The sequence below is a fragment of the Formica exsecta genome, unplaced genomic scaffold (genome assembly GCF_003651465.1).
Source record: "Formica exsecta isolate Colony F162 unplaced genomic scaffold, ASM365146v1 scaffold333, whole genome shotgun sequence".
In the NCBI taxonomy this organism is placed as follows: Eukaryota; Metazoa; Arthropoda; class Insecta; order Hymenoptera; family Formicidae; genus Formica; species Formica exsecta.
The window spans coordinates 617,341-630,482 of record NW_021850582.1 but is presented as its reverse complement, the minus strand read 5'-3'; the positions used below and the strand labels follow the sequence as shown (position 1 = coordinate 630,482).

The window sequence follows — 13,142 nt, the reverse complement described above, 5'->3', positions numbered from 1 at the left end:
TGAACGTCAAAAAAAAAAATATAGAATACTAAACAGGATTAACCAAAATGAATGGACGAGATGACAGCGGCGAGATAAAATAAAATCATATTCGTAAAAACAAATATCAAGCATGGGGAAATAAAATTTAGCTCTATAGGATGATCTGGAACTCCATCGCGTCGCGTTTTTCAGGCATTGCTTGACATTGCTACCTGGGGCTTACCCTAATTTTATGTCGCCGCGCCATCATGCTCTTCAGAGCATGCATGCTGTCGCTGCGTGGTGGAGGTACCACTGGCCCGTAGTGTATCCCAGAATACTGTTTTTGTCCGCCGAAACCACGCGGTAGAGACATGCTTCTTTGGAACTGAACATCGTCTAGCTCAGATAGTTGAACCGTGCTTTGCGCGTGAATGATCGATGGTGATTCCTCTACTACTTTACCCAGTTGAGCTTTCTAAATGTTAAAAAATTTATGTTGGCACACACGTAGCAAATAAAAAATTGATGCTTTTGTATTTTTATTAGATTTAATTGCTTTATTTATTTTAACTCGTAATTTTGCATAAATACAGATAAAGTATGATATACTTTAGACAGATTATATAAAAAAGGAAAGTACTATTTTTGTCTATATTAGCGACTTACTTCGAATTTTTGGGAACCTCCCAAGTCATCGTCGCATAGTCTCTTTGCGCCGCCTGGTGCTTGAAGACCGTTTGTTAGAGGAATACCAATATTGCCGGTTCTATCGCCGCGATCCCTTTGTCGTCTTTCCGATTCGCGTTTTACTATACGCACCGTCTTGATCTCTTGCTTCTCACGATTGTGCATTAATCCTGCAAACGCGAAACAGAGATAATGAAATTTTCGATTCGCGAAAAGCTTAAAATTTTGTCTGCGATAAAACAGACGGCTTACCGGCGAATTTGTTGTCCTCATTTTGTTTATAATTGTCGTTCGATAGTAATGTCTCCTCATTCAAAGACGGCGGCGGTGGTGGCGGCGGCGGAATATATTCCGGAGCGGAATTCGGCGTGCCATTCAACATGTTTCCATTGTGCTTGCTCGTATCGGCAACGTAATCGCCTTGCGTTAAAAACGATAGATTAATAAGTAAATATGTCATACGTTATAAAAAAAATTATCATGTAATTCTAATCATTTCTTGTGTTATTTATAAGCATGTATATATTTCAACATATATAATTTTAATTTTGATATAACTAAGACATTATTTCAATTCATATGATATTATAAAATTATACATCGCTCAACGAATATATACCTGTTATTCTAGAATCTGTATTAACGTATAAAGGCGCCACTTGGATCGCGCTACCCTTTCCTTGCATTTGATCTTTCAGTAATTGTTGCTTTAATTGATGTTGTTGAATCTGCTCGCGCAATTGCGGCGAAAGCGCCGATATGTGATTTTGGGAGGGTTGCGCGAAAGATTGTTGATTTTGTAGGCGATTTAACGGAGATAAATCCTTGTACTGCGTAGGAGAGCCATATCGTTGATGAGAATTATCGTTTTGTTTATTCGGAGGTGAAATGGATAAAGATGGACTTGATGGTGAGTCTAAACCGTGATCCAGGGTTATTCCAGAATCTAAGTCGGTTTCTAGCCAAGAATTTTGCGTACGCTTTTTCGGATGATGTACCTGGGGAGCTGAGAAAAAATGCAGTTTTGATCATATTATTAAATTAACAAAGCATTTTTGAGAAAATACATGTCCTGATATTAAAATTTAATAAGTGATAATAAATATAACAAATATTCTCTGTATATATCTTTTGTTAACGATATATATATTTATTAATGGAAATAATTTACGATTAATTATAATTATATTTTGTAGCTGTTAAATTTTTAATGCGTCTAATGATTTTAACGCGTATTACATTTTACATTTAAACTCACCATGTAGAGGCTGTGGGCGAATTTGCTGCACCAAACTGTGAGATTTCTCTGTCAGTTGGCGAACTTGAATGCTCAATTCCTTCCTTTGTCTCTGCAGATCGCCGACAAGTTGTTGCATTCGTCGTAATTCCGCTTCCAGCGGTGCGGTCGTACTCGAAGTGTCTCGCGCCACATTACCGGCGTATCTTCTGGACGCTTGCACTTTTTGCCTCAATACCACTAAATCTTGCTCCAATCTCGCATTTTCGGCTACTGTCTCCTCAAGTTTCTGCAAACCATGTAAAATTCGTTATCAAGGTTATCAGAATGAAAATGCGCGATTATGAATGATAGGCGATCGCGTTGCACGACGAGAATGGCAAATAAACAACGAACGGCAGAACTGAAAATGAATAATGTGTTGTGAATAATGCAAATTACCTGGAAGAATACCGGTTTTACCTGGAAACAATGAATCGAATATTTAATTGAAATAACGTAATTATGCGTTCTCTATTTTCGTTATGTAAATATATCACTACTATTATTTTCACGATATTGCAGATTCATTGCAAAGAGTCAAAAGCAATGAAAGACAAACTTAATAAAAGTACATCGAAAAAATCGAGAGAAAAATATCATAAATAATTTATTTTAATTAAATTTTTATTAATAGATGAGATTAACTCTCTTTTTCTAAATCAAAAAATTTATTATTAGCAAAAACATCGATAATAATAAAGTACGCTTTCATATATACGCTTTTATTCTACGTTTTATAATATCGCGCAAAGCATAAAAAATGAGAAGCAGCGATTAACCGCATTATAAAATTTGGATTGACGCGTAATTTGTAATTGAGAGAACAGACAGGAACATGTATTAGTCGCTGCCCCAGGTACGCTTTCAAAATTATCTACCTTCGAATTGTGAGCTAGCAACACCCGCACTCTGCTCAACTCGCGCTCCAACAGAAGTTGCTGCTTCCGGTATCGTTCGGCTTCGGCCAAATTACTTCTGCTACCTTGCAGTTTATGCCGCAACCCGCCCAAAGCCTTCTCGAGTATTTCCTGCGACCGTATTAAATCAGTCATGCATCTAATACGATTTACAGCGATTTCTATATTTTGGAAGTAGGACAATTCATGTCATCTCGCAGCTTATCGTTATATCTAAACGTATGATTCGTTTCAATTCCAAGCGAATAACGACACATCGATTCTCCTAAATTGTAGATGTAATAGATATCACATTGAGAATATGAGAAGGAGAATATAATTTAAAGTATTTGATATAGAATTGTCTTCAAGAATAAATTTTTTTAAGAGAAAAAAAGCTCAGTACACTTTTATATATCTATCAATTAGACGTCTACAATATACTTGAAATTATTCAAGCAGTTTCAAGGTCTGGGGGCAGTATCATAGCCATTATTGTGATGTAGATGTTAATACCAACCTTGTCTTGTTGGAGACTGTGCAGCGTGCCAGATTCCTCTTGAAGCAATCGATCGAGTTTGTAAAGCTGCTGCACTTTAGCCTGCAACATAGAAAGAGTATCGAGTGAACTAGCGAAGCCTTCAAGTTTCGCTGTTCAAGGGACAAGTTAGGTGTAGCGTTTCAACCAGAACGAATCTCGGGAAAAGAGAGATCCGCCATCGTTAATCCTAGAACAACGTAAACCTCTGTTCTCTCGGTATTTGTCTCTATTCTTGCCCATGAATGAGGCTCTTTCGTGTATGGGATATATTCTCTTCCTCTTCAGCCTTCCACTAACGAAGAAAAAGGCTGATATTTCAATAATCTTATATTCGAGCAGCGATAGTCCCATCAGTAAAGCATAATTTATTAAAATAGCACATTTTCCTGCATTTTCTTTTTTTATTATTTTATATCTTTTCAAAGTTAGTTAATTAATTATATTAACGATTTCAAAAAAATATATAAAAAATTTTTAGATATTGTTTTCTTGAATAAATATATCTAAAAATATTTTATATTTTTATAGATGATCTTTAATATAACTTCAATTATAAAACTTATCTTTGAAGAGACATAAAATAATCATTAGGAAGAAAATGTAGAAAAATATGCAATCATAATATAATAAAATTACATAGTAAAAAATAAACGTTTTAAAAAACGTTAATTAAATTGTTTAAATTATTCGTTTAAGTTTAATGCGTCACGCGCAGATATCGAAAATTCTCGAGGGCTCCGGCGGTAATAGAAGAAAACGAGACGTAAGATACTAAGTGGACATTGTCCGTAGAGACTCGAGACGCCTAGAAAATATATCCCATGGTAAAGTGAGCTCTTCGTAGAATTTACGAGAAGTCGTAAGTGTCGTCCGAGTTCTGTCTCTCATGTGGTCATGTCTGCGGGTCGTTTCTTAATTTTTGCACGTACGCTTTTCTTGCAATCGGCTTTTTACAATCTGCCCATCATGGATACGCTTAGTGTTTATAGCACAAGGGAGATCAGGAATTGCTTTCATTGAAGACATCCAACGCGATGCGCATTACGCTAAGTGCGCTTTTTAGCACAGAGTATTACTTTGCGACAAGAATGCAACAATAGAAAATATAAAATAGAAAGTGGAACGAATGAAATATTAAACGGCTATTCTAGATGCTCAAACATATTTCATAAATAATATCTGACGTAAAGTCTAAAATGTAGAACATGTTAATTGAAATTATTTACATATCGATTATATAGTAGAATCGCATATTTTCAATTACTACAACAAGTTTAAAGAAAATATTTCTAATATTGCACAAATAAAAATTATTTAACTCCAAATAAGCAACCATTTTTTTTCATCACCATAGATTCGCATGAATTAAAAATTAAATCAAGGCATTTTAATAACATTTTAATTAAAATTAATTAAATCATACCTGTAACTGTCCATGATCGGGACTTAATCTGTCCCAATCTCTGCGTTCTTCGGCCAGCAATCGTTGCTCTTGCACTCTCTGATTAAACTCCAGACGGTCGCGATGATCCCTCGTATTTTCATGCATGAGATCGTGGCGAGAACCGGAAACATTGCTGGTCCCGTTGGCAGTGTTACGATTATACAAGGAACCCAATTTCACCATATTATCCACGAGATTCACGAGAGGCTTGCTCTTCTCGTACTAGTTTAAAAAAGCCAAGCATTATTAATGCAGTTCTTATTTATGTATTAATAAATATGATTTAATATATTAATGCTTATAGACAAATAGTATTAATCACCTTTAAAATCGAACCAACAAATAAAATAATGAATAATTGATAATATTTTCATTTGATATTGTCAAACATTGTAAATGTGTGTGAAAAATCCAATCTGAAGAGTTAGGTTCAAGATGCAACGATGATTTAAATTAAATTTTTAAAAACTCTCGACTCTTTAACAAAATTAATTTTTTCGAATTCTCGAAAAACGAGTTTGACTATCATCCTCTTCTTTCTAAATTATTGAGCCCTTTATTCCGCATCTATATCGTAAATAATTCTAGATTTCTGCAGAAATACGAAATACGTATTTCACGCGATAAATGTATCTCACCTGCTTCTCGAGATCCATTAGGTGTCTCTTGAGTTCCTCGAGTTTTTGAAGATTCTCCAGTCGTCTCGGTGTGTCGAGTTCCGCCAGTCTAGCCTGCTGATGCAAACAAAATACACGAAACGTTTATCGCACTACATCATAAGCTTCTTCGTTCCTCGCGTGCCAATTAACGCATAACGTTTTCGCTAAGCGACTCGTCGCTCCATGACATTCATTGCAAGCCAAATAATAATGCAACGGACACATAGTTGCGTAGAAAGGCGACCCCAAGTTCGACTAGACTTTCTCTTCGAATCTCGTACATTACGGGATTACAGCGTGTATTTATTTACGTTCCATATCTCGTACTAAATGTAGTCATCTGATCTACAATGTTAAACGATTGTATTCTCTCTATATAACTCTCTATATACTCTCCATATAAAATTTGCAATTTCTCAATTTAAATATTAAAAACAAATGTATCGCGCTTTTTTTTTTTTTAATTAATCAGACTTTACAAATCGCAAAAGAGAGATCCGTAAAGTATGTAATCAAATACGATTAATCCCTTAAGTTTAAACCTCGTTTTAACCCCGTTATTCGCGCGCGAGTATTATATTGCGTTACGTCGACGACAAGAGAAACAACGTCGATCGCTCATACTGTATCATCGTCACGTAGATTCGCAATCTGCATCGATCTAATTCAAACACATTCTGAAAGATCTCGTCAAACTGCACGGTCGTCCATCACAAAGCGAATCATCACTTTCTCTCTAACGTTAAAGCGATCGTTTAAATGCCCAGCGTTCCTCGAGCTCGAGGAACCGACCGGCATCCTCATTGTCCACAGACGGGCCAAATACGAGCCTACGATTCACCACACTGTCATCATCATCGTCCGGGTGGATAATCGAATTACTGTGAAAATTTCGTGCGAAATTGCGCGTATAAAATTCTCTTCGGACCTGCGCCTCGATCTCCATATGACACGTCTCCATCGCCTTGAGGACCGTCGCGTTCTGACGTCGCAATTGGATTAGCAGCAGCACCAGTTCTTCGTGGGTCCTGCCGAGAAGCTCGCCGGCGGAGACTCGCACCAACCCGGATGCGCCAATCTGTGTCACCTGCCTGCCGCCGGCGTCCGCTCTCAGGGAACTGTTGACGTTACTCTGTCGAGGCATGCAATTGTCTGTTAGCCACACGCACAAACAATCGCGCAGGTAATCGAGCTGTGACATACGGAATTGTATTACATTGATGCCGTAACTGGGGATTTCTCGAGGAATCTCACCCGACACGAAAATATACGCGTTATAATTAATTACAGAAAAAAGAAAGAAAATACTAAAAAGAGACGATTGAGAGATTACTCTGATCGCGATTATTATTCGCGAAATATACTAGCATGCAGATTTGATTGGCATGGGGGAGGAGAAAATATTATTAAGAGCGCAAGTTAATATATATATATATAATATTAATGTCACAACAGCTGCATCAACACAAACTCACAGCAATAAGATATTATATAGCTCGCTAGTTGTAAATTATTCGATTCAGTGAGATCTTTCAGAATATGCACAATACCTTTCCCCCGTTTTACCATGGATGTATTTTTTAAACTTGCCTAAAAGCAATGTTGTTACGACAATTTATGATGCAATACCTACTAAATCCTATAGCCCGAGAATGGAGTACAGAGAGGAATTAAATTACAAGCGCACACGAGATATACAGATATTCGACCGCGCGCGCGCGTCCGGTTTCGCGAGTCGAAACTGATAAAACTATGTAAACTAGCTTTTGCGTGGAACAAATTCCGCATAAATGCGGAAAATAGAGAATCCGCGGTGAGCCGCATCAGCCCGAATTAGGTAGTCTGTATTGAAATTTCTGCTAGTGGTTTTATGCTGATTGTGCCTATGCGAGAGACCGTATACAAAATTTTTAACTGCACAGAATTTCTCGGTGACAGCGCAGGACGAAGATTACCGTTTAGCCGATCTATCCGTCTGTTCGAATTTTACATTCATCGTGTTCCAAAACCGCTACGTTTTAATGGCTCTTACGGTTGAATTTGTGGTAGCTCGAGAGACGAAGCGAGGGGATATACTCGACCTCCTGTAATATGGCTGAAAGCCATGAAAGCCATGATAGGACGTAAAGTGGAACACCATGCACTATATATAAACATTGTCGAAATAATAATTAACGTCAAAGTAATTTGTTTATCATTTGAGTATTATATGAGATAGAGTAATAAATAAATAAATAAAATTAATAATAAGTGATATATGCCCTATCAATTTACGAATAACTGCACTGCTCATTCGCTCGAATATTCACCAGCATTTACGTAAAACAATGTTATTTATATCCCGGCATTATTCCGCCAGTCATTTATAAAATCCGAAGATATTATTTAGACCGCGCGAGAGAATATCTCGTACAAAAATATTTTTCTTTTTTCTTCAGTTTGAAATTACATTATTTAATAAGGAAACGTTATATCGCGCAAGAATTTAAATTAAAAAATAAATTAAGAAATTAGAGAATTTCTTTAATTACATGATTCGCGAAAGGCGGACGTTTCGGCCCTTTTTTTGGCCATTATCAGCGCAAATAATACTAAACTCAACAATATAAACGGTATACAGAAAGAGTCTTAATCAATTAAAGCGCAGAGTTACATGGTAACCAACGGTAGAAGGCGTAATCCCTCATGTCGCTCCAAAAGGCAAAAACCATTCTCCATGTAGTCCATGTTATTTCGGGGCAGAAACCTCGATTCTTTAAGCATGAATCCACGAACATGGTGATACATTAATAATTGTGTATAAAAGAGACGCAACGCACAAGTCGACAGCAAAAATTTTTTTTTTTCAGCAACGCAAAATCTTAACTAAACTCACTAACTAACAACAGAGTAATAATAAAAATATTTTTCTTTTTTCTTCAGTTTGAAATTACATTATTTAATAAGGAAACGTCATATCGCGCAAGAATTTAAATTAAACAATAATTATTTTTACGATAATTCTTCCTCTTTTACATTTTCGTTCATGTTCAAAAATAAGATTCGGATGACTGTATATACGTTTCATTTTGAAGTCATTTTGAAGCTTCGAGCCAAATTGATCAAATTGATTATATTTCTCGTGTGTCAGTTCCTTTGCGTATGATTCTTAAAGGTCTTGGAAAATCGAGGAAAAACGGGGCGTGCGTCGCGTAGTTTTCTATTACTTTCCAATTTTCTAATAATACGAGACTCTCTTACCGGAGGACGAGCCCGAGAGGAAGTAAAAATTCTCATCGACATACCAATACAGACGAGCGCGAACAGATACAGGTGACGCCGAGGCTCGCTGCACGTAACATTGCGGCGAAGGAAACGGCAAATTTCATTCGGTGAATGGTGCACGAATGAAATCCGAAGCAATCGAAGCATCGATCGATAGTTTTCTTCGCACAAACGAAAATACACCTTCCTTACTTTAACGAACAAATTCCACAGAGTAACTCGCCCGTTTCTCGCATTCCTATTGGAATCTCCGTCAATCTTTGCTGTCTTCGAGGTCATATAATCTTGATCTGTATTCGCAAGATTCCTGCGAGATCGGAAGCATTCCCTTGCGAGAAACGATCGCTCAGCGAATCCGGAATCCCTTTTCACCTCGCACTAAAATACATCAACATGTCCGCACGACAATCGCATCACAAGAAGGAAAGGCACGCTCACCTTTGCTTAGAACAATCTTTCGTTAAATAGAAAATATAGAGATTTGCAAAATTTTACAAAAAGCCAGCGAATTTTTAATATATCCGAATCAGACGCATTCATATTTTATATTGATATCAATAGATTTTGATTTTTCATACTTTTACGTAAAAATATTAAAATATATCAAATTATAAATGTAACTTTATGGGTTTCTCCCTTTATGAGAGATGTTGGCGCAAAAGAATTTGTTCTACATTGAAAATATTATTCGTATTTGTACAAATCAAATTAATTCGCGGAATTTACAAGCTTAATAAAAAAATCCATATATAATATTTTTAATATCTCTGGACATCTGTATTAAACGCGCAATCTCCGAAAGCCGTACATTCATCTTTTCTAATCTTAATTCTTCAATTTCAAGTAAATACATCGAACAGCTACTTAATCGCATCTCTCCCACGCAAGCAAGCGCCTGTCGCGTCTCGAATCTTCCATTCCATTCCATTCCATTCCATTTAACGTTTTACCTGAACTCGTGGAAGTCCCGGCGTCTGTCTCACGGAACAGCCAGGAGAGCGAAGGGGTAGAGGGGATGCTCCAGTTTGTGTAGAAAATGAAAAAATTTCCACCGCAAGCTTGCGTCTCGCATCGAAGCGACGAACGGGATGGCGCGGGTTGAGCGTCGCGGAGGAGCGCAAGGAGGACTTGGACAGACTGGTGTCCGACTGGCGTCGTGCCCGGGTCCGATCGGCTTCGCCGAGCGACCGACCGACTGGCCGGCTGCATAGTGTGCGCATTGCCGCCTTGCCGGGTTCGTCCGATGCTTGACGTTTTGTACCTTTTGCCCCCCCCGAAGGGCCCCGACTGCCCCTCGACCACACGCGGGTATGCTCGCCGACAAAAGTTCCGAGTTGCTGTTGCTGCTTCTTCTCTTCTTCCTCTCGCTTCTTCTGAGCTCGTTGCGACGCTTTTATTCGCGCGAGTCTTCTCCTTTATCGACGTTCTACGATCCACCGGGACGACGGCGACCGGGACGAATCCACGAGATTTACGTGGTAATGGATATCATTCGTACATGTACGTCCTGCAGAAATATTACGCGGTTGATGCGTTCGCAAGATGTAGGGTGTCAGTTTACGCGGGAAAATTGCCTGTGGTCCAAGATGGATTGTGGATGAGAAGAAACGACGTTTCGCGACAAATATTTTTAGGAGTAATACGATCGCCAGAATGCGGTGGTCGACGAAGATTAAGATTTAAAACTCGAGATGCAAATAAATTGAATTTTCAAGCTTGTTCCATTCATTTCTGTTGTCGTTAGAGATATTCATTGTGTATGAAGCTTAAGGTTTGAAGTTTCTTGGCACGGTGCCCTTGCTGACCGGTGCTGACCGTATGCAGGATCGACCCTGGACCCTGTCCCTTTCTCGGTTTTCTTTTTCTTCATCGTCTCTCCATCGCTCTTTGCGCTTCTTCTATTTCTTTCTCTCTCGTTCACTCCTCCTTCGTCCTGGTCCTCTTGCCGCTCTTCACCGCTGTCCATTGTATGTAGTAATGGCGCCAGGACGACGACACTTGGAACGTTACTTTCTTGCCTCTTCGTATACTGCGCGTTCGAGATAAATTCTTCTTAATTCATCTTTAAAAAAATGTGTTTCCGTCCAAATTTTCCTTTACGAGGTGAAAAATCCGATTCTCGATCGCGGTCGGGCTTGAGGAGTATCCGCGATGAAATCGTCTCTAAAGAATGCTGTCTAACAGGATTGTTTGTAGCGCAAACTCCTCGAGCCGCGCTTAGAATTTTACGATCGTCCGACGCTATACTTGCTGCATACTAAAGAAGCGACTGTAAGAAGTCAAAGGTACACGTGTAAAGCCTTAATCGTATAGCTCGATTAGATTCACCGCTATTTAGATGCGATCGCGAGAATAAATGAAGAGGTCCTCATTAGAGTTTTGCTCGGCTTCCAAACCGTATTTACACTTTATCTATCCCACAATTATAATCTATTCCATATAATGAAATAATAATTATATGAACCATATACATTCACTCTCGAATATACGACATAGCTTGATATGGTTTTATCCATAAATTATGAGATACTCATCGGCCATAGTTTTCCGCTTTGGAAAGTCAAAGCATTTAAATGGAAATTTGTTTCGCATTTATTGTGCACGATCCGGTGTTATCAATATCATTCACGTCGAATCGTATGTACCTATGGCTCATGTATATAATGTTCGAAAGTGTTACGGTCTCTCTTTCTCCCCCTCTCTCTCTCTCTCTCTCTCTCTCTTTCGAGACAACATTTTAATTAATTGAGCTAATGGAATTTACATGCTGCGACGATGATATGCAGACTACATCGCGTCAGTAAAACAGGCAACGTGTATGTTTGCGTGATATGGACAAAAGAGACAATTATAGATAAAGCAGTAAAACGATCGATCGTGCAACAACCTGCGAGAGAATTCGCCATTCGATTCCACTAATTCGACTTCGGGACGCGACAACACGCGCACTCTGGCATTGTATTATAATATAAATCAGGAAAATTCGCGAGCTCTTTGCATCGCGTAAACGATAAATTTTCCATCGCGAAAACTAACTATAACGCGTATATGTATATACGTAATATATTTTCGAGAAACGCGAGAGTCGGGAGGAGAGATCTCGCGCGAGAATGCTGCCCGCAGGTTCGCAAAACCTGCTTGCGTGGATTTTCTTGTGGAATTGAACGCCGATCGCGAATGCGCTATCGCTAAACAATACGACATTTTTACGAAACCCATTCTTCAGCTATAAATTTGCCGTTTGCGGTGACCGATCACCGCGACGACGGCGCGGTTAATTCTCGCGCACGACGGTCGCACGATCGATGCCGCGAATATGGAATGCGCGAATCTCCTCTCTCCATCCATCATGCTTTCTGCCATGCCAATCGAATCGCAAATAGGCCTCGCGTCAAGGCGTTAATAAATAAAGACAACTCATGTTCGCTCACCCTTTTATGCAGCAGTTCACTACAATCCGCACGCATCCGTTGCTGGTTTTGTCTCTGCCCTGTCGTCGTCGTTGTACCTCCTCGATCGACCTCCCTGCCGATCGAGCTCATCATTTTTCTCTCGCCTGTGAGCAGAAAAAAAGGTAAAAGTTACGGTCCTGCCTGAGATACAACGTTCCTTGCGTCAGAGAAAGCCGCGCGCAGGAAACGAATGCTGAGAGGAAGTCGCGTATTTCTGAGAGTATCGTAACGAGCGAAAGGATATACGAGGCCGGAAATATAGGAATCCTTGATATTTCTAAAGATTTCTTTCTCTATGCTCGCGGGCTTACATTCGAAGAAAAAGATTTTAATAACGAACGAACAGATTGACTTTCTCTTTAATCACGTTGATGATAGTCGTTTGTACTTACCTGCGCTTCAAAGCGTCAGAATTGTTAGAACAATTTCTTCTCTCATTATATTCGTTATATATTCAGAATATCACAAACATAATACCAAGCGTTTTCAATCACGAGTTTCGAAAATGAAAAATGAGTTCTTTTTTAAATTAACATTTAAAAAAATCTGTAGTAATTAAAAATTTTGGATTAATTTTTGCTGAAACCTATATTTGGAAAACAAGAGTTTGCATATCAGAAATCATTGAAATTAACCTGCCATAATATTTTTTGATATCTTACAATTTCAAAGAATTATTAAGCTTTGAAACAATTATTATACATTTTTTTTTTAATTCTGCTATTTGTAGTTGGACTAAACGATGATGGATCTGAAATGCCCTAAATCACATGTCTGCAAAAATATCCCGCAACTGCGATCATAGGACGCACATCGTAAAATAGAAAAGCACAGATTTTCGTTTAACGCAGAATATTGCGCAGCCATTGTATTTGTACAGATACAATCGAATTGCATACCAAGAAAATTCTTGGTGAACCGTGGCATTTAGATTGCAAGCGAGAGACATTTCCTGC

The 13,142-nt window shown here is 38.5% G+C and overlaps 1 protein-coding gene across 9 annotated transcripts in view; it reads right to left on the bottom strand.

Moving 5' to 3' along the window:
* The window catches only part of LOC115238383, a 122,033-nt gene that overhangs the window by 5,102 nt on the left and 103,789 nt on the right, over window positions 1-13,142 (bottom strand). For 5 of the 9 annotated variants that reach the window (XR_003884492.1, XM_029812148.1, XM_029812155.1 and 2 more), the window contains 12 exons: window positions 12,166-12,290; window positions 6,399-6,602; window positions 5,450-5,545; window positions 4,791-5,033; window positions 3,347-3,427; window positions 2,809-2,958; window positions 2,330-2,350; window positions 1,910-2,177; window positions 1,271-1,657; window positions 904-1,071; window positions 631-821; window positions 206-439 (listed from right to left, as the gene is read on the bottom strand). Coding sequence is in view for 8 of the 9 variants with exons in the window: in XM_029812148.1 (XP_029668008.1) it covers window positions 206-439; window positions 631-821; window positions 904-1,071; window positions 1,271-1,657; window positions 1,910-2,177; window positions 2,330-2,350; window positions 2,809-2,958; window positions 3,347-3,427; window positions 4,791-5,033; window positions 5,450-5,545; window positions 6,399-6,602; window positions 12,166-12,290 (2,168 nt within the window). In the remaining variant the exon portion in view is untranslated. The remainder of the gene's footprint in view (window positions 1-205; window positions 440-630; window positions 822-903; window positions 1,072-1,270; window positions 1,658-1,909; window positions 2,178-2,329; window positions 2,351-2,808; window positions 2,959-3,346; window positions 3,428-4,790; window positions 5,034-5,449; window positions 5,546-6,398; window positions 6,603-12,165; window positions 12,291-13,142) is intronic. The other 4 variants (XM_029812149.1, XM_029812150.1, XM_029812152.1 and 1 more) reach the window with 4 other exon arrangements.